The sequence below is a fragment of the Megascapheus bottae genome, chromosome 15, assembly GCF_031878675.1.
Source record: "Megascapheus bottae isolate mThoBot1 chromosome 15, mThoBot2.hap1, whole genome shotgun sequence".
Classification (NCBI taxonomy): domain Eukaryota; kingdom Metazoa; phylum Chordata; class Mammalia; order Rodentia; family Geomyidae; genus Megascapheus; species Megascapheus bottae.
The window spans coordinates 10,724,741-10,750,751 of NC_143523.1; the positions used below are offsets into that span (position 1 = coordinate 10,724,741).

At 47.0% G+C, this 26,011-nt stretch overlaps 1 protein-coding gene across 1 annotated transcript in view; it reads right to left on the reverse strand.

Moving 5' to 3' along the window:
• The window catches only part of Slc18a2 (solute carrier family 18 member A2), a 33,809-nt gene extending 8,082 nt beyond the window's left edge, over positions 1-25,727 (reverse strand). Inside the window, exons 1-14 of the mRNA XM_090345510.1 lie at positions 25,607-25,727; positions 23,964-24,318; positions 16,804-16,862; positions 16,550-16,633; positions 16,191-16,283; positions 15,381-15,470; positions 15,239-15,282; positions 15,110-15,170; positions 13,291-13,386; positions 5,641-5,719; positions 5,403-5,454; positions 3,924-3,987; positions 2,959-3,078; positions 2,688-2,821 (exon numbers count right to left, since the gene is read on the reverse strand). Coding sequence (XP_090201636.1) covers positions 2,688-2,821; positions 2,959-3,078; positions 3,924-3,987; positions 5,403-5,454; positions 5,641-5,719; positions 13,291-13,386; positions 15,110-15,170; positions 15,239-15,282; positions 15,381-15,470; positions 16,191-16,283; positions 16,550-16,633; positions 16,804-16,862; positions 23,964-24,318; positions 25,607-25,727 — 1,452 coding nt within the window. The remainder of the gene's footprint in view (positions 1-2,687; positions 2,822-2,958; positions 3,079-3,923; positions 3,988-5,402; positions 5,455-5,640; positions 5,720-13,290; positions 13,387-15,109; positions 15,171-15,238; positions 15,283-15,380; positions 15,471-16,190; positions 16,284-16,549; positions 16,634-16,803; positions 16,863-23,963; positions 24,319-25,606) is intronic.
• Between the last annotated feature and the right edge of the window lie 284 nt (positions 25,728-26,011).

Here is a 26,011-nt window from a genome sequence, read left to right on the forward strand (position 1 = left end):
AAGCACTGGATACACCAGGCAGGACAAGTGGGAAATACTGGGACGGTAACGTGTTTACTGAACTTGATCGAGGCCAGAGCACCTGATGGAGTCTATCGTGTGGATCCTCGTTGTGCTCCTCTGAGGTCAGTGTTGCCATTAAGCCAGGCAACAGATGAAGAGACTAAGAGCTATACAGTGCAGCTGCTCCAGGCCCAGCCCAGCCCTGCTCCACCCTCAGGAGTCTGAATAGACTCATGACAGAAGCATTTGCAGATGCTTCTGTTTCTTTGGACAAAAAGGGTTGGAGGTAACCTTCATTCAACCTTGGTTACGTGGATAGGGTGGCCCACGAGTCAGCTCCCCAGTGCTATGCTGATAGTGTTCTGGCCCCATTGGCCAGGGTCCACTGCTCCTCCAGCCACAGAAAGTGGCTGTGGGAATCCAATACAGTGAGGCTACAGTGGAGGCTACCGTGGAGTGGGAATGTATAGAGAGTGGCTAGTCCCTGAGGAAAGGGAGCTGGAGATGCAGCAAGAGAAAAGAAAGAAAAAGGGGACATTGCCACCCCAGGACCTCCACAGCACCTGCCCCCTTTCCTAAGGGTCGTACACACTGTGAGAAGCTCCAGGTTTGCTCGTTAAATCTCTAACTCAAGGCACAAAGCCAAGACTCAGAACCTGGTGCATTTTTTAAGATATAATATGTGAATTATGTACACTGGAAAAAGGCTCCCAAATATAGGCTACACATAAGCTAACTTGAGGTTCTGCCTGCCTGCCTTCCTCCTTCCTTTTTTTCCATCCTGGGGCTTATATCAGGGTCTAGGCATTCTCCTGGGGTTTTCTCAAGGCTAGCTCTCTACCACTTGAGTCACAGCACCACTTCTGGCTTTTTCTGTGTATGCGGTACCAAGGAATCGAACCCAGGGCTTCATGCATGCTAGGCAAGCACTCTATCACTAGGCCACACTCCTGGCCAAGGTTGTACCTTTAAATTCACTTTTGGGGAAAACCAGAGTAATTCAGGAAGATGCCAACTCATGAAAACTCACTCTGTTCATGAATCAGAAAGGACCTCTGATATACTTCCAAGAGAATCTCACAGAGGAGGCTCAGGTACCATCTCCCTGAGCATCCCTTCATCCTTTCCACAGCATTCTACTTACAGCAGATGAGCTCTCAGCACAGGTTCTTAAAAGCCAATGGCATCTCTCCCAGGTTCGAATGCTGTTTGTTTTTGCCAGTACTGGGCTTACATTCAGGGCCTTGCACTCTTGCTTAGCTTTGGGTTCAGTAAGGTAAACAGCAGAGAAAGGGTAAAGTAGCATTCACCGCCATGTTCACTCTTTGAACTTGTTCAAAAGAGGAAGCCATTATCATCTGCATTTTACATCTGGCTATGATTCTGGTCATGAAGTTATGTAATAGGTCTCTATGCTCAGGTATATGGCTCATTTATGTGTTCATATGCGGTCATGAACACACATACACATGCATGCGGTGATTCTCCACTAAGACCATCACAGAATACAGCATGCGGCAAGGACAAGATATCAGCTATTGCTGAACGCTGTGAGGGGAGGAGAAAAGCAAACAGTGCCACAATGGTTTCTCTGGGGAGGCAGAAGAATTATGTTCAATATTAGCCAAAACCAGAGAAAAATCAAACTGAACTACTTTTTTTAGATGCAGCTATACAATGTGATCCTTAATCTATGTACAAAACAAATTGTATTAAAATGTATATTTTTATTTAATGCTGGGGGAGAGTCTCTTTAAGATGAGTGTGGTGGATCACACATATAATCCTTGCTTCTCAGGAGTCTGAGACCAGGGTGATTGTCAACCCAAGGAAAAAGCTTGTGAGACCTCCATCTCAACAGAAAAATAACAGATCTGTGTGTACCTGTCATCTCTGCAACCCGGGAAGTATAAAATAGGAGGAACACAGTGTAAGGATGGCCAGTCACAAAGCAAGACTCTATTTGAACAATGAAGCAAAAAGTGTTGGGAGGGTCGGGGGGTGGGAGTTTGGCCTAGAGGTAGAGTGTTTGCCTAGCATGCACGACGACCAAGGTTCCATTCCTCAGTACCACATGCATAGAAAAAAGCCAGAAGTGGTACTGAGGCTCAAGTGGTAGAGCTCTAGCCTTGAGAAAGCCCAAAGAGAGTGCTCAGGCCCTGAGCTTAAGCCCAGGACTACCAAAAAAAGTGTTGGGGGGTATGGTTCAAGTGGTAAAGCATCTATCTAGCAAGTACAAGGTCCTGAGTTCAAACCTTTAATACAGGTTAAAAAAAATGAACAGTAAGGCCTGGGAGTGTGGCTTAGTGATAGAGTGCCTGCCTAGAATGCATGAAACCCCAGATTCGATTCCTTAGTTCCACATATACAAAAAAAGCCAGAAGTGACCCTGTGGTTCAAATGGTAGAAGAAGCTCAAAGACAGTACCCAGGTTCTGAGTTCAAGCCCCAGGACTGGCAAAACAAAAACAAAACAAAACCACACAAAAGCACCATAAAAGTAGTATCAACAAGTAACTTCCATGTGTGGTTCAATCCAAGCAGGAACGTTCACCATTTACATTTGGAGGCTTTGCCCCAAAGGAGCAGAAATATATTTTGTAGAGCTGAGACATGTGGAATTAACTGAGACAACCATATTAAAATGATGGGAGAACGCTTCATCACATAATAAGATTTTCTTACCATTTTTTCTTCTTTGGCAGGTGGACTTCGAAGAAAAATGCAGAGAGGAGCAAAAGCAATATCGATTAACCCAATGATTGTCATGAGCCACGGAAATCCGATGACCTTCGCAATAGCACCACCAGCAGAAGGACCTTCCAGGAAACAGAGAATTAGACCAAACTCTCTCCAAGTATCGTCTTGACCAAAAAGATGGAAGGTTTGATCTTTTCAGAACTTATCATCTACCCAGCCTTGAGGGGACCGGTCATTTGGAAGCTCCTGTTCTTACCGATGGCGTAGCCCATACAGAAGGCCACATCTGCGATGGCGTACACACTCCCATAGACGGACACGTGCCGCAGGTCTACCAGATAGCCCATAATGGGCATCATAGAGGAGTCCACCATGCCTGCGGACAGTCGGGGAAGAGAACACAAACATGGCCCCGTGCTGGTGGTTCACACCTGGAATCTTAGTCACTGAGGAAGCTGAGATCCCAAGATCAGAGTAGTGGCAGCCAGGTAAACAAAACTACCACACTCTTCTCACCAAAGAACCAGCAGAAAAACTGGAAGTGGAGGTGTGGGTGGGAAAGTGGCAGCCCTGAGAGGAGAAAGCTAAGCAAGACTGCAAGGCCCTGCGTGTAAGCTCCAGTACTAGCTAAAACAAACAACACGATTTGAATGCCAGGGTCAGCTGCTCTGCTGACTCCCCTCTGCCTCTGCAAATCTTGTGGGAGTCTCCTGACAAAAACTGGTCCACTGAGGTAGGCTGGGGTTCTGGGAATACAGTCCTGCTAGGCAATTGTTCCCCTGTTCTCCGCCTTGCCTCATCCAGTCCCCACTGCGGTTTAGGTGAGGACGCCCAGTCTTGGTTGTCACACCTTGCCATTCTCCAGATCCATCCCAGATACAGGCCGCAGGCTGCGTGGTGCCCTGGCCTGCCTCTGGTTGTGCCTGACTCACCATTTTCTCAGCAACAGGGCCACCGGCAAGCCTCCCGGCTTCCCCCACCCACACCCCACACAGGCCTCACTCTCAGACAACAGAAGTTCCAAGGAAGAAGATGTGGTCTTTTAAAAGCACTGGACTTCAGAGAACGATTGGTGAGTGTGGAGAAGCGAGGATCTTTGTGTGTGCAGTGCGTAGGCTGTCATGAGCTACGCCACGAAGCACAAGCTTCAGACAACTACCGTTCCCGCACTCGAATAAAGGAAAAAAGTTTCAGATGAAAGCACAGGCTCATGTGACTTACCAATGGCAAAACCAACTCCAAAGTTGGGAGCGATGAGGCCATAGATGTTTTTTGCAAAAGGAATCTGTAAGAGGAAAGCAATGCCACAGTAAAATAACAAGATATCCGATACTAAATCACCTTGAAAGAGTCTTAAGGGCTATTTGTGCTGGGGCCTTAGCATGCTTGTTCCCTTCTGAGAAAAACAGGAGTGGGGAAGGATGGGTTTTGCCATTCTTTTCCTTAGAAGATAAAGGCGTGGTGCACTTCATGCCTGTAATCCCAGCTACGCACGTTGGGAGGATCATGCTGCAGGCCAGCACAGGCAAAAAATAGTGAGAACCCATCTCAAGACACAAGCCTCGAATGGTGATTCACAGCTGTAATCCTAGCTACAGGACAGGCATCAATAGGAGGATTATGATTCAAGGCCATTCGGCAAAAACTTAAGACCTTTTCCAAAAAAAAATAACGAGAGAAAGAAAGAAAGAAAGAAAGAAAGAAAGAAAGAAAGAAAGAGAAAGAAACGATATGGCTCAGATGAGCCAGCATCTGCTAAAGAAAGGAAAGGCCTTGATTTCAAACCCCAGTACTGTCACACAGAAAACAAAATAACAACAACAACAAACAAAAAAAAAAACCCATAAGATTTAATTATGTAATAAAACATACTGTAATGTTTAACATAATAAGGAGAGAAAACTTAAAGGTCTAAACTTAGAGAAAAGTTAAAGTATAGCATAAAACATCCTAGCTACAAGCAATGGATCGTACCTGTAATCCTGAGGAGACTAAGATCAAAAGGATTGCAGTTCTAAGCCAACCCAGCCGCCCCCCCAGCCCCCCCCAAAAAAAGTTTATGAGACTCCATCACAACAGAAAAGTGGCTCAGTACCATACGCCTGTCATCTCAGCTACAACAGGAGCTGTAAATAGGAAGATAGTCTAGGCAATCTAAGGCAAAGAATGAGACACTGCTGAAAAATAACCATAGCACAAAGGGCTGAAGGAACGACTTAAGCAGTAGAGTACCTGTCTGACAAGTACAAAGTTGTGAGTTCAAACCTCAGTGCCAAAAAAAAATTATATGACAAAACATCTTAAATAACATCTGACATAAAATAAAAATGTATCCATTGGAGAATATTAATCAAAATTGTTTACAGGGTCTGAGAGTTTGGCCTAGAGGTAGAGTGCTTGCCTAGCATGCATGAAGACCCAGATTCAATTCCTCGGTACCACATACATAGAAAAAAGCCAGAGGTGATGATGTGGCTCAAGTGGCAGAGCTCTAGCCTTGAGCAGGCCAAAGGACAGTGCTCCGGCCCTGAATTCAAGCTCCAGGACTGGAAAAAAATTTAGAATAAAATGAAAGACATAATAAAACCTGAACGTCCACAAATTCAACCTGGTATAAAATATTGCTTAGTAAACTTCAACCAAAACAAAATCTGGCCTATACCAGATTGTCCCCGCTTGTCAAATGCCATCTTTACTCACACATAAAATGCTAACTCCAACAATGACCATTCCCAGCAATGCACAAAGCCACCTGTCCAAAGAAAAACACGCATCAATAAATATACACTCTGGATGGGTTTTTTTTTCCCAATCCCAATTTTCAATGGACATCAAGACAAGGACCTGTAACCACTAAGGCAGAAAGATTTTGGATTTCTTCAGAGAATCACATCATTATTGAAATAACAGAATGAACGTGGTTTTCATCTCGTCTTACCTTCCCATTTTGTGGGCCAGTATCCCAAAAATATTGGTTCCAATGAGATAAGAGATACTCGCTGGCAAAAAAGCCACGCCTGTGAATTTATGAAAAGGACACCTTATCAGTTCTGATAGCAGTCACACATCAGAAAAACTAATAATCACAGACACTGCAGACTTGACTCCAGCAGATGAAATGAAGTCCTGGGCCTACACCCACACAGCTAATATCCGGTGGCTGCCACCTCGAGTCTGGACGCCACACAGCTTATCCATCCTGTAAGGCTGCTGAGCCACTCTTGAAATGAAAACCATTTCTCTATCAGCGGCTGCATCTTGTCTCCATCTCTGGCTGGAGGCAGCTTTACATGTGGACAATGGGGATGGCCTGGCATCTACGTGTGTCTCCAACCTCTTTGCAGTTCTGTGTGACACCAAGTCAGACTCAGCCATTGAGAGAATTACAGGAAACTGAGATAAGCAAAAGGAAAACAGTCAAAATTATCCAAACCTCAGAACTCAGACAGCTCTCACAGTTACTTCTCTTGTAAGTTTAGTGTGCATATGTGGGGGGGAGGAATTTGTATTATACCATATCAACTACTCTGCATCCTGTGCTTCACAAGTTAGCTTTATAAACATCTTTCTGTAGCAAAATAGAAGCCTATTTGGTAATTTTTTTTTTTGCAATAAAGTCCTATGTGTGGAGATTTCACATGCAAGGTTTCAATGAATGCTTTTCCAGGAGAAGAAGCCCCTGAGTTCTGATGAACCAAGAGCAATTTCAGCCTGGTAGTGTCAGAGGTTGCCTTAAATATGGTCCCACACAGAACAGGAAGACCCACTGAGTCACCAGTTGAGCCTTGCATGGTTGCGAGGATCTCTCCCCCTCAGCTCTTGTGTCTATTATCAGGACAACAGGACAGTTTCTTTATAAGAGGCTACTTTACAGCCTTCTAATGATTTGACTCTTTCCTGAAATCAGATAAGACGCTTGTCTGCAGATACACAGTTCCGAGTAGATCACCACTGAGATAAAACCACATGTACTCAAGATACAGAGTTTAAATTACTGACAATAATGAGACTATCCACATTAGCAGACCTGGGTGACCATGGGCACATAATAATCCATGAAGAAGGTAATGACTATCGGATATCAGTTTTGATTCTAATCCTTGCCCATAAGCTGTCAAAGCTGCATGGTCTGCAGTGTACCCTAGACCTGCATAGCAGATGTTCCCAAAGTGTCTACTACATAGATCAAACTGCAGAGGGCCTGGGGCCTTTCCTGTTCAGGCAGCTGAGCAACACACAAATGGACAAAAAAATGACAATGTCCCCCTGAGAATAAGCCATCAAATGCAGGGAAGGCTTGGCCTCACCTCATGTGCCAAGGACTCGTTCTCATTACACTTAGCAACATGCAGTAGTCACATAAATGTTCAGTGTGATCTCATTTAGCAAACAATTATGGCCAGCCTATGCCCAACCCAAGGTCAGCCACGGACAACATGGCTTTCTGATTATCATGGAAAATCTGGGAAGGCAAGAATCAGATGGTGTTTGCTCTGTGCTGTGCACAGGGACTGCGGGGAAATCTTGAACCTGAGCTGCCCAGGATCCTGAGAGCTGGTAAGTGGTATTTAAATCTGACGCCCAGAGGTGTGCTGTCAACACACAAACTGCAGACTGTGTTCTATCCTGTGTCTCAGGATCAGTGATTCCAGGGACCAGGAAAGGGGGGGGTGGGAGATGTAAATAATGAGCAAGCAAACTGGAAAGCAATACCAGGTACCACGCTAAAGAGCCTACTGACCTCAAGCCTCAGGGTCAGAGAAATGAAGTGAAAATGGGTGCAGAGGGGTGACCCCAATTTAAGAAAGCAGCTCCCACTCCTCTAGCCCATCACTGGGGCATAAACCCTGCAGAATGGAGCTTCCAGTATTTGAAGGTCGGGGTTTTCTAGATAAGCGGGAACTCTGGATTTTTGTATGAAATCTGATTTTAAATGTTGATAATTCATTTGTTAGAAACCACAAATGCTGTGCAGGCCAACACTATAACAGACTAAAAGTCTGAACATGACACACAGACAGCCCCTCCTCAGCTCTCATCAAAGGATGTGGCTCCCAGAGGAGCCTCCCCAGGTCTCTCTGGCCTCCTACTCAGTTGTGACTCCAAGGGCAAAGCCTGAGATGCGGTTGGGAAGCCAAAGGACAAGACAAGCTCTCTAGCAGGCGCCACCAAGGAGCCCAGCCTGTGAATGGAGCACCGAGCTCACAAGTGAGTCCCAGGAGCAGAGTGACTGTGCTTTCCAGGAACAGCAAGGGGTCCATGGTGGCAAAGCCCATCCCTGGGTTCTCAAATGAAAACGCACTGGATTGGGTGGCGTGAAATAATGTGTTCAACTTGAACTTGCTCACTGGGGCCTGAGGGGCTCCCTTCGACCTCCAAATGCCCTGCAAGAATTCACACGCTCATCCCACATCCCTTACAGGATCACAGGGTCAAAGTGTACCATAGGCCCTGAGTGAACAGCTCTTCCAGCCCCATGTCAGTCATTCCATGCGAAACTCACCTCTTGTTCTTCCCATCTGAAACTGAGAGCCCTTACCTAGGCCTGCACTCCCAAGAGGCAGGCACCTTGCTTTTGCTCTGAGTCCCAGGGCTGGCTCTCTTTCTGCACAGCTCTAACTATGGGGCCAGCTACTTGGCATCAAACCTTCAGCTCTCCCCTGTCACTTCCACCCATGGTCCTAAGTTTGCATCCAGAGCCATGGGTGAGACCAGCACAAGACTCCACCCCACACCCAGGCTGGCCTGCCAGGGCTTTGCATTGCTCCCCAGTGGTGGCTCCCATCGAGTTCAACTTGTTTTTCACCATCCAAATAGGATGCCCAGAGCTGACCCAGCCCCACCTCCCTTCAGCATTAGCAGCTGGCCAATAAGCATCTGAGAAAAGGAAGGACTAAATGCATCCTTCAAGACTGGCTCCACCATGTGTCCTCAGCCACCCAGTTCTTCATTCCAGCACTCCTCCTGTCCGGGCCTCTCTGGAGTCCCTTGCAATGAAAGGCCCACCAGGAGCTGGCAGGATGCAGGGGCACTCTTGCTCTAGCTCCCTACCTTGCCTTCTTAGGTTCACTCTGTGTGTCCCCTCTGAGGACTCCACTTTCAGACCATCTTCTCTGCCCCCTTGGACACCTTTGAGTCTGTAACCCAGTAGCTAGCTTTATCCCTCCCAAATTTCTGTCAATTGCAAAAGCAACACGAATTCATTCTAGGATTTGTGTACTCAACTCTAGCCAAATCTCTTCTCACTGAATTAGCTCTGGGGAATAGACCTTCTTCTGGTTCTTTTGGTTCACTTGTCTTAAGTGAGAAAATGAGAAGAAGAGGAAGGAGGAGGAGGAGGAGGAGGAGGAGGAGGAGGAGGAGGAGGAGGAGGAGGAGGAGGAGGAGGAGGAAAAAGGAAACACCACTGCCTTAGGTTGGTCTGGCCTAAGGATAGCAGTATATTTGTCTTCTGGTACCCTTCTGCGCTAGCGCAGAAAAGTTCATGAAATTACAGCTGGCTAGGAACAGAAAGCCCCCACTCCCCACTGCGAGTGTCTTCCCTTCATTCCATTCATCTCACCACCCTGCATTTAAGACAAATGGGCCAGAAGGAAGTCTGGCTCCATTCTTCTCTGCAGCCTGTCCCCCAAGACCTACGGTTCCCTTTGGGCTTCATCCTGAACTCCTCCCCTAAGCATCAGGGTTGTCCAAGAGATGTTATTTGATCTAGAACTTGGGGAAAAAAGAACTGATTCTCTCCTGATTCATAACCCTCCTCTCCCTCCCCCCACCAGGTGGCAGAGGAGGAATTTGGAGCCACACTCACAAGGGAGCCCCTTTTAAGATGGGGACAGGCTGTCATCTCTTCCTCCCTTAGAAACTGCAGTGCAGCCACAGCAAGTGAGTTACGTGTGATATGCATCAGACACAGCTAACTGGACTACTGGGCTCTGATCTCTGACCTTTCCCCAGAGAAGATAGGGAGGCCCAGAGGCAGAACGACTCCTGAGACTCCCAAACAGCCAGAACTCCTGGCTCTGCCACAGGGTCCTCCACACTGCTCTGTAAAACTTCAGGCAACCCCAGGCTTAGGGACCTATAGAATCAGTTGGCCCAAGATGAAGAAGCCCCTTTTATGGAGGTAAGGAAGGTGACTCTCTTGAAGAATGACAAGCCTGTTTCTAAGGCAATGAATGCATTGATGGAGCCTGCACAGGTGCACGCAGCTCAGAGGAATGCTGGCAAGCCTGCAGCCTATAAGATGATCTCCACTGACATCCAGTCTCTGCTATCTCAGCCTTGCAGCCTGGTTGACCTAATAGAGAAAGCCCTGGGCTCTGTCTAGAGAAGACAGGGGCAGGGGGAGATCAGAGCAGCTTAATGCTCCACACACAGCCAAGACACATTCAATTATGTTCCTAACTCAGTTAAATGAAGACATCAGAGCAATTCTGCAGTTGTGAGTGGACACAAAGCAAATGCAAGAAGCTGGGCTGTGCTCTACATGCCACACTCGTGCAGATGGTGTCTGTGAAAACACCGGAGACCCAGGGCGCCCAGGACCAGAGAGAAAGAGAAGTTGGGAAAGGACCTAGGAAGGACAGCAGCAGGACTGTGGCCCATCTTCTGGGAAGGTGCTCCTACAGACTGTCAGAAGCAAGCATCCCCCCTTCCCCCCCCCGCCACACACACACCAAGCCCCATGCTTTCTTTAGAAGACACTGAGGTTCAGGGCTTCCTCCTCCATCCCTGGCCTCCAGGAAGATGAGAACCGCATTTTCTGCTAAAGAATCCTTTCTCCTCCCCTGAATAAATTAACTTGCCATTTGGGGCTTATTTTTGGTTTTGCTTTTCACTATAACTCACATCTTATGAAAACCATGCTTTACAAGGTACAGTTTGGTGGTTTTTCTTATAGTCACAAGATTGTACAATCGCTTCCACGACCGGAACTCGAAAATCGTCATCACCCCCGAAACAACCATGGTACCCATCTCTGCTCTGTCCTGGACTCCAGGCCCTTTACGCCTTTAAAGAACTGCTCAGTAAAAGAACATCTTGTTTCCTGTTTACTACCAAAAAGCTAGGAGAAGAGGTGCGGCTTGTGATAGAGGACCTGCCATGAATAGAAAAGGCTCATGAATGGATTGAAATGAAATGGAAGTATAAACCCTGAGATCAAACCCCACTACTACAACTAAAAACCTAAAACAAAAACAGGAACTAAACCAGCGATGAAAGAGTAAGGACTGATTGAAAATGTATGGTATGACTTTAAAATACAATAATATGCAGGCATTAGAATGAGTTATAGGCTGTATATGCACTAAACAAAACAGATTGAGTTTATAGGTTTTATTCTAGTCATACCCAAAATTCATTTAAAATGTTAGTTTAAAAAAAGGGGAGGGGCTAATAGCTCATGCCTGTAATCCTAAGATCTGATGATGAGATCTGAGGATCATGGTTCAAAGCCAGCATGGGTAGGAAAGTCTGTGAGATTCTTATCTCCAATTAATCACCAGGAAACTGGAAGTGTAGCTATGGCTCAAAGTAGGAGAGCACTAGCCTTGAGCAAAGAGCTCAGGGACACTACCTAGGCCCTGAGTTCAAGCTCTATGATCGCCCCCTCCAAAAATAATCTAAAACGTAAGTAAAAGGAAAGATCAAACAAATGGAAAGAATGAAACCGTTCTAACGTTCAACTAAGTGAGGCAAAAGAAGAAGCTAGAAGGGAAAGTTAAATTTAAAAAAAAATAGAAAAGGTTCCCCAGAATTGAAAGAGGGGGTCTCTCCCCAAGTGAATGGGCTGACCCATCATGGGCCCACAAGACCCCACTATGAGTCAGTCACCACTGAATAGAGAACCTGCTATGGGAACAATTGTGGCAGTGATTCCAGGGGTAGGGCGGTAGCCTTGAGCTGAAGAGCTCAGGGACAGTGCCCAGGCCCAGAGTTCAAGCCCCATGACCAACAAAAACAAATCCAAGGAAAAATGATTTCCAACTAGAAATCACACAAGCTAAGCCAACCAAGTACAAGGTAAGGATGAAGATAGCTGCAGATATACAGGATCTCAGGGAATTTGTCAGACAGGTACCTTCATTACCAAAGCTGCAGCAAGGGGCAATAAACAAGAGAGAAGATATGAAAGTACACCAGAAGCAAGAGAGGCAAAGAAGATGTCCAGATGATGGAGAGGAAACTCTCAACTTGATCTAGAGAGCACTATATCTGGAATGGAGATCTAGGTCGGATGTCCACAAATGAGCAAAACCACAGAAAGGTCTAGTTGGCTAATGTACCTCACTGAACTTACAGAACTTTTATTTTACCAGAGATTCTGGAAGATAGGATCATGAATGGAAAGAACATAAAAAACAAAAGCAGAAAACAAAAAGCAAAGCAAACAAACAAAAAACAAGGGCATGACTAACTCCAGGAACAAGAAAACAAAAAATTAGTCAAAAATGAAAAGAAATTAGCAGGGTAAATGACTCACGCCTGTAATCCTAGCTACTCAGGAGGCTGAGATCTGAGGATTAAGGTTCAATGCCAGCCTGGGCACAAAAGGACCTGAGACTCTTATCTCCAATTAACCTCTAGAAATCGGGAAGTGGGGCTTGACTTAAGGGTAGAACAGTAGCCTTGAGCTGAAGAGCTCAGGAACAATCCCCAGGCCCAGGGGTAGGGTGCTAGCCTTGATCTGAAGAGCTCAGGAACAGTGCCCAGGCTGAGTTCAAGCCCTGTGACCAGAAAAGAAAAGAAAAAGAAAAGAAAAGAAAAGAAAAAGAAAGAAAAGAAATTAATTACAGCTTCTAGTTCAGCTAAAAGCAATATTTACCAAGTCAATGATGAATGTTAATGGAGCCAAAACACTTGATGTAATTACAGGAGCCCCCCCTCATCTGTGTGGAACACTGTCCAAGACCCCCAGCGCATGCCTGAAAACTACAGATATTACCAACTTTGCACATTTCCTACACATCATGCATGCTTATAATAAAATGTAATACAGGGCCGGGAGTTTGGCCTAGTGGTTAAAGTGCTTGCCTAGCATGCATGAAGACCTGGGTTCGATTCCTCGGTACCACATACATAGAAAAAAGCCAGAAGTGGTGCTGAGGCTCAAGTGGTAGAGCTCTAGCCTTGAGAAAGTCCAAGGACAGTACCCTGAGCTCAAGCCCAGGACTGGCAAAAAAATAAATAAATAAATAAATAAAATAAAATAAAATAAAATAAAATGTAATACAGAAAATAAGCATAGTACGAGATTAACAACAGTAATTAACAGTGAAACATTATCTTTATAACTCATACAATATTTATATTTTAATAAGATGCTATATATTTATATTTTATAATATATATTAATAAACTATCAACAAGCATTCCATTCTCTCTGTCTTTTTGTTCTTTCACATCTTATATGAAATTCATCAGGAATGATATAAAAGCTGGCGCTAAGAACACCCTAAGCTGCTTTAGGCACTGAGCCTATTTAGAGTTCAGTGAAAGCAATAGCTTTTCACCCTGCTCAATGGGGTTAGGCTGACAGGACCTGCCCTGGAAACAAAGGCTCTAGAATGAGAGCTCCAGTCCTTACCCAGCTGCCACTTGCGGGAACACATGGTCTCCATCATCCAGATGGGCAGGGCAGGCTCCAACATGGCGATCCCCATGTTCGCAAAGCAGATGGAGCCTTTAAGGGAAGTCTGAGGTTAGTGTGTTCTGTTTCAGTCTCCAGACACAGTCATAGGCCGAGTGCCCAGAGCTCAGATATCTAGAACTTCTACTTCCCTAAGAAGACAATAAACAGTAAGCCCAGAGGCTAGCCATGGGTGTTTACTCACATTTTAAACAAATAGCATCCCAGAATCAGAAAGTTTGGAGCCCAGGGGCGCCTTAGCAATTGTCTGGTTTAACCTACCCAACTTAGAATAAAAAGAGCTCCAGTTTGTGAATGGAGGAAGCTGCTTGAGGTACTTAGCAGCTGAGCAGTTTTCAGACCACACACATTACTGGGGCAACTGAAGATCCTATGTTTTCTCATGCAGTGGTGCCCTGAGATGCCAGAAAATCCAAGGGTTATGCCACATATGGTACAAATGCGCTATGGAGGGATTTAAAAAAAAAAAAAAACATCTACCCATATAGGATATCTTTGCAAACATTCATTATCACTCGGTCAAACAAACCCTTTGTAAAAAAAAAAATAGAGCCACCTGGAAAAATACACACAGAACCATCCTCTATCATTCTGGGAACTTCCTGTGTTGTGTTCTATGGAACCTATCATTTGCTAGAACAAATTCAAAGAATATTGTCCAGTCGTGAAGGGGCACATGTAATGAAGCAACATTTTTCATTCTCTGTGACATTTAAAGGCAGAATGTAGGAATCATGGGGCTCTCACCTCATCGCCTTGCGCGTTCCCACTTCTACCCCCACCACTCACAGACACCAAAAGCTGTGGCTAACTGCCAGTTGGTGTTAGGTACATCCTGATATTTCTTTATATGCTGAAATTTCCTCACAGGAGTAAGGTTTCTAAACATCCAAGGCAGGGGTAGCAGAGCAGACATGCTCAAGGTTCTGTCCTGTGATCCCTGAGTCTCCAGGGCATGATGAGGTGACAGCATCAGTTCTTTCACACGTCTAACTATGTGCTGCCCTCATCAAATCCATAGCGGAAGAGTTTAAACAAAGCCACAATGAAGCTTTGATAAAAGCTGAGTTTAGGGACCCTCAGTAGGAAGGGTAGAGTCCAGGATTCTCAGGCACCTGTATCCCTCCTTGAGTGGGGGAGCGTAGCCTAGACAAGTTTTATCCTCAGAGGCCTGATGCCCATAGGGCAAGGCTGCCCGCAAGCAGCACACACCAAATCCCCAACACTCAGGCTCAAAGGCTCCCACAAAGGCTGGGACCTGGGAAAAGAAACAGCCACAGGCCTGGCGGGGCAGTGGCTAGTGGTCACTACGACAGTCTTATGAAAGTCACTGGATGGATAATAGCCTGTCTCAATCTGGAGCCCAAAGGTCTGACCCATCCCCAAAGGCAGCTTTGGAGTAGGGAAGGCAATCGCCTCTGTTCATACATTCCCATAGGAGTCTATAGCCACTCAAGACTCCTTCAGTGATGCTACCACATCCTTCTAGAAAGTTCAAGGCCGAACATGGATCACCTTTGACACAGTCAGTGAGCAAGGGGGACTGAGGCAGGGCCTCCCGTGGCATCTCATGAGCCTAGCAGCTCTGCAGAGCACAGTTTTCATTTGCCCAAAGGAAAAGCAAAAGAAACCTTAGCTGACAGACCTGGGTGGACAGAACTTGCTGCATCTTATGTTCTTCTTTGGCTCCATGTTTCCAGCAGCTCAGGAGCTGGAAACCCCTCCCCCCAGCACCCCATCTCCAGCAGGAGCCCACCTGCAGCAATGAGGATATAGGGGTCCTTCAGCAGGGTGGTTAGAGGTGTCCCCTTCTGACTCTGCCAAGCAAAAACAGGGATTAGAGGAGTCACTGGTGCACAGCGAGGCCCTCATTCCCGGCTCTTACCTCTGGCTGCGCCCGGGATGGCTGGAGCACAAACAGCTGAACAGCTGCAAGGGAAAAACAGGCATCCATTTGCACACAGGAATCAAGCATGGGCAACACTGATGCCCAAGCCCAGCCACTGTGCCACTGGGGCATCACTCACCTCCATCCAAGAGCACCAAGAAAGCCAGCACCAGGAACGGAGCCGTCTTTCCCACAAACTCATAGAACACACTCCCAAATGGGGGGCCCACTGCAGGAAGAGAGGGAATCTAGCCAGTCCTGGTAGACACATGTCCCTCCCCACATGAGAACCTCCCTCCATTTGTTCTTTGTGTTTCTCTCTCTGCTTTGTTCTGAAACAGACTGGAGTGCATGCCCACCACTTCATTTCGTTAGCATCAAGGTGCCTTGCAGCCTCCCCCCTGGAGGGCTTTCCCCTGAGGAATGTGGAGTACACAGGCTAAAGGTCAGAGGACATGAGCCAGGCCCTGGGCTGTGTTGCTTCTGTAGAAGAGGAGAGACAGGTGGGCTCTGCCCGTGCAGTCGGGTGGGCAGGCTTCACTGAAGGAATGTCAAAGACGGCAGGGGTGTGAGTGGGAAGAGATTTGAACCCACCCCCGTGAAGGATTTACGTCTGGGCTGTCAGCCAGGCAGGTGGGATGGCAGAGAGGAGACGCAAAAAAAGGTTCTCACAGATTCAAACTCAGAATCTGGGAGAGAGAGGAGGCCCTACAGTTCACCATGCTCAGCCCTGTGTTTTCTATCTGGGCCCAGGGAGGCGTGACCCAGAGACTGTGGGATCTCCTGCCATTCTCCAAAGCATCCACAATGAAGGAAACAGAAAGGGGAGGGCTGGAGATCCTGTCTGTGCAAATGAAGACACAGCGCTACAGTAGCCAGGGCCCTGTAAACAGGTCCCTCACTACTCACTGCCAGACAGGTCCCTGCATGCATGGTGGCCTGTACCTACCTAAGACGCCCATGGCCAGACCTCCCAAGGCGATGCCCATCGCATTGCCCCTCTCTTCGTCATCTGTGTACACACTGGCAAGCATACCCATCCCTGAATAGGAAAAGCACGTCAGTACCCACGCTCTGTGGAACTCCAACAACTCCATCCTCATCACGTTCCCCGCCCCCACCATCCGGCCAGACCAGCAGCTCCCTGAACTTGTGGGGCCAGCTGAATCCCTAAGGAAGAGGAGCACCTTCTAAAATCCTCCCCTCCAGTACCCTGAGTGCCCGCTTTCGCCCAGCTAACTGTTTGAGGGGCCCGCCTTTCTTTTGGTGCTGGACAGCCTGCATGAAAACGGGGGTTTTCACATCTACCAGCCACAGAGGAGCAGGAGGATCCAATGCCCTGCAGTGCCCTGGCAATCAGCAGGAAGGCATAGCTGCTAGAGAAGGCAAACACTGCAAAAACAGACCAGAACAAAATCCTCCGGTAAGTGGATCTGCAGTCCACATCCTCAAAGCCCTGGCTGCTTCTTCTCACCCCACCCCCACAGCCACCCCACAAATGTAGCCCGATTCCCAGCTGGTAGGAGGCACATCTCCATCCAAGATAAACAGGAGGCACTTACTAATGGTTGAGACAAACATGATGCAAAATCCCGCAAACATGGGAATTGGATAGCCGATTCTGTAAAACACAAATGAGGAAAATCTGGTGACTGCCAGGGTTGTGGTTTGCTTTGTTTAAGGCTTTGGACTGATTCCCACCCCCATCCCCCCATTTACCCTCAGGGATCAGGTGGATAAGTTTTTGGTCGACTTTTCTAAAAATTCATATACTTGGTGTTTCCTATGTGACCTTTTAGTGTTTGACTGTCTTGGAACGTGAATACATTTATGAACTGCCACTCTGAGCAGACATTTCTCTAGAATAAATGTTAACACAGAGCACATCCAAACCACACAGCCCTGATTTCTGCCCATTTTTTGTTATTATTCCTTTAATTACAGTCTTAGCTAGAATCTCCCCGAAGGGCCACTGCAATCAAATGACTGGTAAAAGGCTATTAAAGTAATTCACCTGGCAGCAAAAATGACAGCACTATGTGGAAGAGCTCTTAGGATTCAAGACCCCAGGAAGGCCAGACCAGAAAGAGAAGCCCTTGTGTTCCATGCAAAAGTTAAAAATCTGCGGGGTGCCAGTGACTCACACCTGCAGCCCTAGCTCCTCAGGAGTCTGAGATCTGAAGGTCATGGTTCAAAGCTAGGGAGGGGAAGCCCAGGCAGAGAAGTCTATGGAATTCTTATTTCCAATTAATCACACACAGACACACACAACATGGAAACTCGAGCTATGGCTCAAATGGTAAAGTGCTAGCGTCAAGCTGAAAAAGCTCAGGGACAGTGCCCAGATCCTGAGTTCAAGCCCAGGAACCAGCAGAGATCTGGTACCAGGCCAGTGGTAAGGAACCCTGAGCCTTTGAGGAGCCCAGAGTCCAAAAGTACTATGGAAATTCCCCTCAGCCTCCCTCTTTTCCCTGCATTTGCCTGCATGAAACAGACAGCACCCCTGGGCACTCTGTGAGAGGAGGAGGGGCCCACACTGGCTGAGCTATGACCTATGATAGGTTTCCTCAAACCCAGAACAGCCTGGAGCTTCTCAGGCAGCTTCGTCTCTCCCAAAATGCCAAGAACCCAGAAAGGGGGCCAGGAGTTTGGCTGAGTGGTAGAGTGCTTGCCTAGCATGCATGAAGATCTGGGTTCGATTCCTCAGTACCACATACATAGCAAAAAACCAGAAATGGTGCTGTAGCTCAAGTGGTAGAGCTCTAGCCTGGAGAAAACCCAAGGACAGTGCTCAGACCCTGAGCTCAAGCCCAGGACTGGCAGAAAGAAAGAAAGAAAGAAAGAAAAAAAGAAAGAAAGAAAGAAAGAAGCAACCAACCAAACTGCACTCAAGAAGATAGAAAGCCAAGCATGTGGAGCTGGATGGGCTCTGCTAAACCAGGCTAGCTGCCCTGAAACTAGTCTGCAGGCAGCTCGGGATCCTCTCCACACTCCCAAGGGGCACCAGGGAGGGCATTTGTCCCTGTCATGTGGTAACCTTACCATGGGTGCCTACTGTGTGCCAGGCCATGTGTGCCGACATACATGACGATAGGGATCTGAAATGTATGTGAAGGATCCCAAAGGTGCCTGGAATGGAAGACACAGGGTCCCACTAGAAACCACGGGGCTGTATGCCTACACAAGGGAATTCTTTTGGGATTTTAGCCAAGCAGGTGTGGAATGACTGAATGGCAAAGGTATAAGGAGAGGCATGTTCTGGTGCCAGTCCATACTCTCCCCGTGAGATAAAGCATCTCACCACAGCTGCATGTACACCTGGATTCTCGTCGCTGCCCTCCCATTGCTAGATACACAGGCAGGCATCTCCAACTCTGATGAAACCATAGCTAGGCTACCCACAGGTCAACCAGGCAGCCCTGTACACCTGTTTCAGGAAGGCTGGCAAGTGACCCCTTGGTCACTGAGTAATTGATCACACATCACCACAGGTCTTTCTCTTTCTTCACAAGGTCTGCCCCATGGTTGGGACAAAAGACATCAGTCATACATGTCTGAATTGGCCTTCTCTCAATTCAATGCCATCTCAATTAAAGGACTACGAGCAGAGGAGGCACTGATTCAGCAAACCTTTAACCAAATGTCCCACGCTGTCCTCTACTGAGTCATCCCAGCCTAAGGTCACCTCCCATAAAGCCTCAGAGAGCAATTAATCCAATCTGACTAAGAATAAAAATCACACATAAAAAACATGAGAAACAATAAAAACTATGCTAATTGCAGGTGCCTAATTGGTGGTGAAAGCCCTTAGGTCCCTACATGACCTCTGGCAAGCAACAGTGTTTTTCTCTAAAGCTAACAAGGAGGTTGACAGACTGAAATCTTGGCTTGCCTTAGTTTTCCTTTATTTCAGTAAAGGACAAAAGTAAGGAACCTACAAGATGCAAACCATTCCTTGATTAGAAAGAGTCATGGTCTCCTTTCCCTTATTTCCTAAAAGCTAAAGCAGGAAATGAAGGATATTTTTAATTCATTCAGAAATACAGTAACAGGCAGCCTATTTGGTAAATGAAACCAAATGGGCCCCGAATTTGTGTGTGAACTGGCCTTAGTCCTGGACGCACAGCTCCAGAGAGCTTTGGATTCCAGGAGAGTCACTCTGATTCCATGGCTGGTTTCTCCTGATTTCAAAGTGAAGACACTGTCATTGTCCAGAATGGAAGACCCCTTTCCCAAACAGCTGGTTTCCCTGTCCACAGAGAGGCTGAAAAGGTCACTGCTTATTCTTACAAAGCCTACTGCAGACCAACCAGCTGGTGCTAGAGAAAGAAATAAATAAATAACCCCAGTAAATTTCATAGAGATCTCATGCCCTGTGGCTTCCTCCTTGTCATTCAGATGTTAGCAAAGATTTGTGAAGAAACAACTGCTTTCAAATGCGGGAGGTAACTATGGAAATAAATTAAGCCAATGGCTGCTGCTAGCTTGATAAAAAGCAGACCCTCTAGACAGTGACAAGCTAAGGAGGAAGCCAAGAGAGAAGGCCCTTGGCAATGGCTGTGACTGACTGACTCCAGGGATCTCTTGGTTCTAGAGCTGGAACTACTGTTTAAACTTCACTCTAAGTAAATGAAGACAAGGATGCTAAGTGCTGAGCCAGTGTGGCTCAAAGGTAGAGGGCTGCTTGACATGTGAGTGGCAATGGGTTCGACCATTAGTATAGGAGGAAGGGGGAGAAGGAGGAGAGGAGGAATGGAGGAACGGAAGAAGGTAGAAGAGAAGGAGGGGGGAAAGTTGGTAATGGGAAGGAGGGAGGGAAGAAAGGGGGAGAAGGAAGAAATAAAAAACAGAGGGAGGGAGGGAGGAAGGGTAGGAGGGTGGGAAGGAAAAAGAGGGCTACTTCTTTATCTGACTGAAAAGAGAAAGGTAATGTTCTCACATTGTTTATCTGTCTGAAATAACCATTTTGTGTGCATATATTTCTAAAATTTACCTACTGGCCCACCATGATGACATACCTACTAGCTCCTTTTGAATAGATCAAATAGTTCTTAGTTGAACGGTTCAACTACAATTATAAAATAAGTCATACCAGCCCCAAAGACGGAAATTGAATCGGCCAAGCCACCCTTAGAGGTTTATTGGATCTATGCCAACTCCATATTTCAAAATCAAAGGTCCTTTGTTCCCTGTCTGGTAACATAATTGCAGTGAATATACAGAACCTGGAAAGTAAATAAAACAAGAATAACTTATGTCAGCTTCCTAGCTAAACAAGCACTCCCATGGAGCCTGAAGGTGTTATTTTGTGTCTTGGGTTTGGTTTATGATCTTATCTCAATACTTAAAAAACAGTGTACAGACAGGAGGCCTACCTTCCTGAATCATCTGACAGAAGCCACTCAGCTGTCACTATCTAGACCATGAATACAGGAGACAGGGTAAATACTTGTGTGCTGTGGGGTATCTCATCTCACACACACAGAAGGTCTCCAGGGGATTAACTCTAACTGGCTTGACTGTAGAAGCTTCTCCTTGTGTTCCTGGGAATGGACAGGCCAGACTCACTCTCATCAGAGCAGGGAAAAGACTGTGTACTCCTGGGGTCAGGGCCACATGGAAAGAAACCTGATTTTGCCCTCCCCTAAAGTTCCAGATTCTGTTAGCTAAAATTTTGTTTGTGCTTTTACCCGTTTGGCTTGCATGAAGCAGGAGATAAAAAGATCCAAGAATATTCTTGACCTTCATTTTTTATTGTAAATAGCCAAAAGCAAAAAACTCAGCAACAATAAGCAGGTGGGGAAGAAGAGAGCCTTGGGCAGAGCCTGGACCTGAGTTGTAGCAAGAAACAAATGCTTTTCCTCCTTCATCCCTAAAATTCTAGGATCATTCCAGAAGCATCTGGTAAGGTGTACACAGGCTCCCAGGCTCTCTAACCAGAAATAGGGGAGCCAACTTCCAAATGTTATTCCCCACACTTATTTACAGCACTAGAAATGCAACTTATAGGTGATGTTTTAACTCTCCTGTTTTTATTAAACATCATTGTTGACCAACCCTGAGTATGTGAGTCATAGCTCTCCTTGGTATTTACAATGGCTCACAGAAAAGACAAAAGCATTGTAGAAAAACATGGTAGAAAGGTAAATCCTCCTTCTCTGCTAATTTCCCTCTGAATCTAGAAGGAAAGCAATCTTTAGGTGCCTCCAAATTCTTATGGACTAGCCTCGGAAAACATTAGGAAAAATTATAAACCACCATTAATGTCACCACCTATTGTCAACCCGAAAAAAAGATTTGCATTTCCCTATTACCCGACAGTGTTGGCTACTCCAGCTCTATTTTTCTTCGAATGTGCTGAGTAGCTAGGAAAACCAGATAGATGTTCAAATTTGACCCTAGATAATTTCCAAAGTGGATCACCCACTAAAAGATTAGACTACATATCACAAGCCGCAAAGCAAAATGGAAATTCTCTCAGGAGATAATCTTTTGCAAGCCCAGACATCAGCCTTGGGTGGTTGGAATTTCAAAGAATTGGGGTATTTACTAAGGGAAAGGCCTTGCTGGTTCTTCCCCATAGTGTAACAAAAGCATTCAAACCAAGAATGGCGGTGTTTAAGCAAGCTGTTCTTTTGCTATTTGCATTTGGAAGACTGGAACAGTTACATCATTTCAGGGAATTTCTAAGTATTTCACAGTACCACACCAGTGACTGGCAAGGCATTATTACGATAATGTCTTCAATTTTCCCATGTAGTATTCGAGCTTGTTGGCTCTGTCAGAGTACAAAACCCTGAGCAGTTGTTCTGTAATTATACTAGATGCATTTTAAGAAGTGCTCTTAGTTTGGGGAGAAAGAAAGAAAAAGAAAAACAACCGTGCAACTCCCAAGATCTTGTTTAATTTTGACTTGGAGAACAGAGAAGCCACAGAATGTCGTCTCCGTAATGATGCTTCTCTGTGGGTGCACAATCAGCTGTCTCTGGGTTAATTTGCTTAGTATGTTTGATACGGCAGACAGCCCTACCTAGGATAGGAGGGCTGGCTGCAGTCTACAATGACTAATACAATGGTGGGAGTCCTTCCAGAGCATCTAACGACAGCTGCAATATGTGCCCTGACCTCTCAGCACATCTACAGCAACCCTATTTGGTCAAAAAAGGCCAGAAATCAGGGAAGTTGAGATCTGCCACACCCTCTCTCTGAAAGCTGGTCAGTACTCACAGAGCTCCAACTTCACTGAAGCACAGGACTCCACTCTCACAGCAGCCCTTTCCTGCCTGGCTCAGTGCTTGATCAATGCTGGATATAACAGCTGAATATGGGGCCATGTTTTTTTGTTTGTTTGTTTGTTGTTGCTGTTTGCTTTTTGTTTTTCTGTGCCAGTACTTGGACTTGAATTCAGGGCCTCAAGCTTTTGCTTGACTTTTTCACTCAAGGCTGACGCTCTACCTACCACCCGAGCCAGACCCCCACTTGTGGCCTTCTTTTGTTGTTAATTGAAGAGTGTCTCTAATTGATATGCCTGGGATGGCTTTGAGCCTTAACCCGCAGATCCTCAAATCTTATTCCTAGATGCTAAGCGCTAGGAACGCTAGGAGCCTTCTAGTCTTGCTCCACAGAAGCCCTCTCAGCCCTGCTTTTCCTAAATTCACCCTGCCCTGCCATGTTCGTTCACCCATCTCTCTGGTCTTGGTCTCTGCAGCTCTGGGCCTTCTTGACGGCAGGGTCCTACACACTTCTCTTTACCATTTTTACCTTTCTGTCTCTGGAGTGACCTGGTTCATCCCCTACTACCAGTTCCCACTCCTAACTGCTGACAGTGTAGGGTATGGATCACAGCACAGGGTCCTATGCTTTGAGTTCTATAATCATGGTAGAACTGGATCATCTCAGCTGTAGAAGAACCCATACTTGGCCAAGCATTGGTGGCTCATGCCTGAATTCCTAGCTTCTCGGGAGGCTGTAATCTAAGGACCATGGGGAGAAAAGCCCATGAGACTTTTATGTCCAATTAACCAGCATAAAGTGGTAGAATTCCAGCCTTGTGTGAACAAGCGAAGGGACAACACAACACAGCCTTGCTGGATGGTCACCAACCACAGGGCTCTTGCAGGTCAAAAACTAGGCAGAACCCCCAGGTTACAAAGCTATGTTGGGCAGTGTGGAGTCCCCACACAGTGACCTCCACTGCTCTTCCCTTTGTTCACAAGGACACAGGGCAGTAGAGGACAAAAAGGAGAACAGGGCTCAGAACCTTGGAATGGTGAAGAGCTTCATCGATACCCTAATATGACCAATCCCTTCCCATGCCCCCCATGTGGGCAGTCACCACAGCCAGGCTCTAAAAGAAACCACCCTGGCTTTTGACACCAGGTTCATAGTCATGTGGCACACAGACACCAGATGACAGCCCCGATGGCCGCACAGATCCGGCCACTCACGGGCCACTGTGATTAGCGTGCTTGCTAAATGTGGCATTTGGGCAGAATCGAAGCCTTGTTCTGTTGATTCAGTCCTCTTTGCTATTTTAGTACTTCCCAAGCAAGGGAGAGGAGAGAGGAAGCTGGAAAGACAGAACAAATTTAAATCCTGGCTACTATGGACATAGACCTAAGGGTCGGGAGATGGGGATTTTCCTGGATTCTCCACTGAAGAAGCAGATAACAAGGATCATAGGTAAAGCAAGATTTGTCCCAGCTCTCGTCACTGGACCTACCTGTTGGTGAGCAGCCCTATGAAAGGGTTGGTGAGGAGCTGGACGGTGGCTTTGGAGGCGAACAGCAGGCCAACTTGCACGTTTTCATTCAGAAGGTCTTTGTCTTGACTGGGACAGTCGGAAGGGGTGGTGGACACATTGGTCACCATGTGTTGGGTGGTGGCAGCTTTATGTGGCTGCCCTCCATGCCGGTCTCCAGTACTGTTCCCAGTAACCATGGTGGAGTTGTCATAGTAGGAAAAGATACTCTGGAAGCTTCCCGAGGTGGAGGAAAGGAGCGCTGGCCTGGAAGTCTGCATTTCGGTGGTATTTTGCTCATGTTCAATGCTGTACAGGTAACTGGGAATGATGGGGACTGGGACAAGGGCAGAGCAAGACACTGACAATCACACTCCACCCTTGCTCAGAGCAAAAGCCAGCCAAACTATGGCTGCATCAAAAGCCAAATGCGATTCAGAAAGCTGGCATGCGTGCCCCCAGAAGCTGGCAGGCGCCTGCACTGAAGCAACCATGCACATTGGCTGATTTCACATCACTTAGTAAACCAAGGGAAACAGCAAGGCCTCTGTGAGTCTCCGCTATTTTAAAGAGAAGCTGTTGTACTCCAGTGATTGGTCCCAGGGAACTGGGTCATTTGTCCTTAGGAACATATTAGAAGTGCAAAAATAGATGTGAAGTCAATCAGTGCTTCCTAGGAAGGCTTGGCGCCTTCTCGATGAAGGAAACAGAAAGCTAGGTTTTAATACACACCTCAGGAGGGAGGAAAAAAGACATGTGTAGGACAGTAATAGACTGGAAGTTCTGCAGCCAGTTAACTTTCAGCTCTCTATTATGTACAAGAGAATTTGCACTGTTCCATGCAACTTGTAAGATGTAAGAATGCCTTAAGCTTCCATGAAAGGAAAAGGAAAACTGTTTACTAGAAGAGAAGCTTAGGCACATGAGAAGCGAGAGTGAATTCAAGGCCAAGCGGAGCCCAGGTCCTTGTGTCTGAGCTGGTCGGTGTCTGGACGGCCCAGCCACTCCTGAGCCTGCTGTGACACAACCTGCCTCTGCTCACACTGACAGAAAAATGATTTTGTGCTATGCATTAGAAAATCGTACCTTTTTAAAGAAAGGGCTTGTGACATGTATTTCGTTAACGGGGCTGGTTTTCAATTATTTCTTTTCTTTCAAAACTCCATTTGAGGGCAAAGTCTAACCTGCACCGGTTCCTATCACTTGCGCCCTGGGTCCTCATGTGTTGCCATGGACGTCTACCACCTATGGACTGCATTTAAATGCCATCTCCTTCTTTTCTAAGGGAGGGATAGCGACGCCTGCCTTTAGTTTTCCTTCAGACATTATTCTAAACTTCGAGAAGTGCTCCTCTTTCATAGAAATCTTTTTTTCACTGCAGTAAGAAGTGGGCAAAGAGAAGCAGACATTATCAGGAGGAAACATAAGTTGTGGGTCTTATCGCATGTCAGTTTTTGACCTGGCCACCAGGAAAGCGAAGCCACAGGGCAGCTTCCCTGGAGCCCAGGCCGTCTAGCAGGGCTGGGTGCTTCTGCCAAGCGTGTGGGTTCTCCAACTTTTCCCCCCCGCCAGGGCGCGGGGGGCGCGGGGAGGGGACGGCAGGGAGGGGGCCGGGCCGGACGTACCCACGACGGTGAGCAGCATGTTGTCCAGCAGCAGCGCGAGGAACACGATGAACAGGATGAGCTTCCTCGAGTGGCGGCTCTCCTGCAGCCAGCGGAGCAGCGCCAGCTCGCTCAGGGCCATGGCGGGGGTTCGGCTGCGGGCGCAGCGTGCGGTTAGGGCTGCGCCCGCCAGGGACGCGCCCCGTCCCGGAGCGCAGGCTTCACCCAGCCGGCGCCAGGCGCATCTGTGGGTAGCCAAGCCGCGCGCCCCGAGAGCGGACCCCCACCAGAGCCTCTGCGCCCCGGGAACGGCGCCCCCGACGGTGCTCGCCGGCCGGGATCCGGGGCACTGTCCCGATCCCCGCAGCGCGCCCAGCTTCTCTGGAAACGGCTCTTGGGGTGTGGGATCTCCCCTGTCGCCCTCCC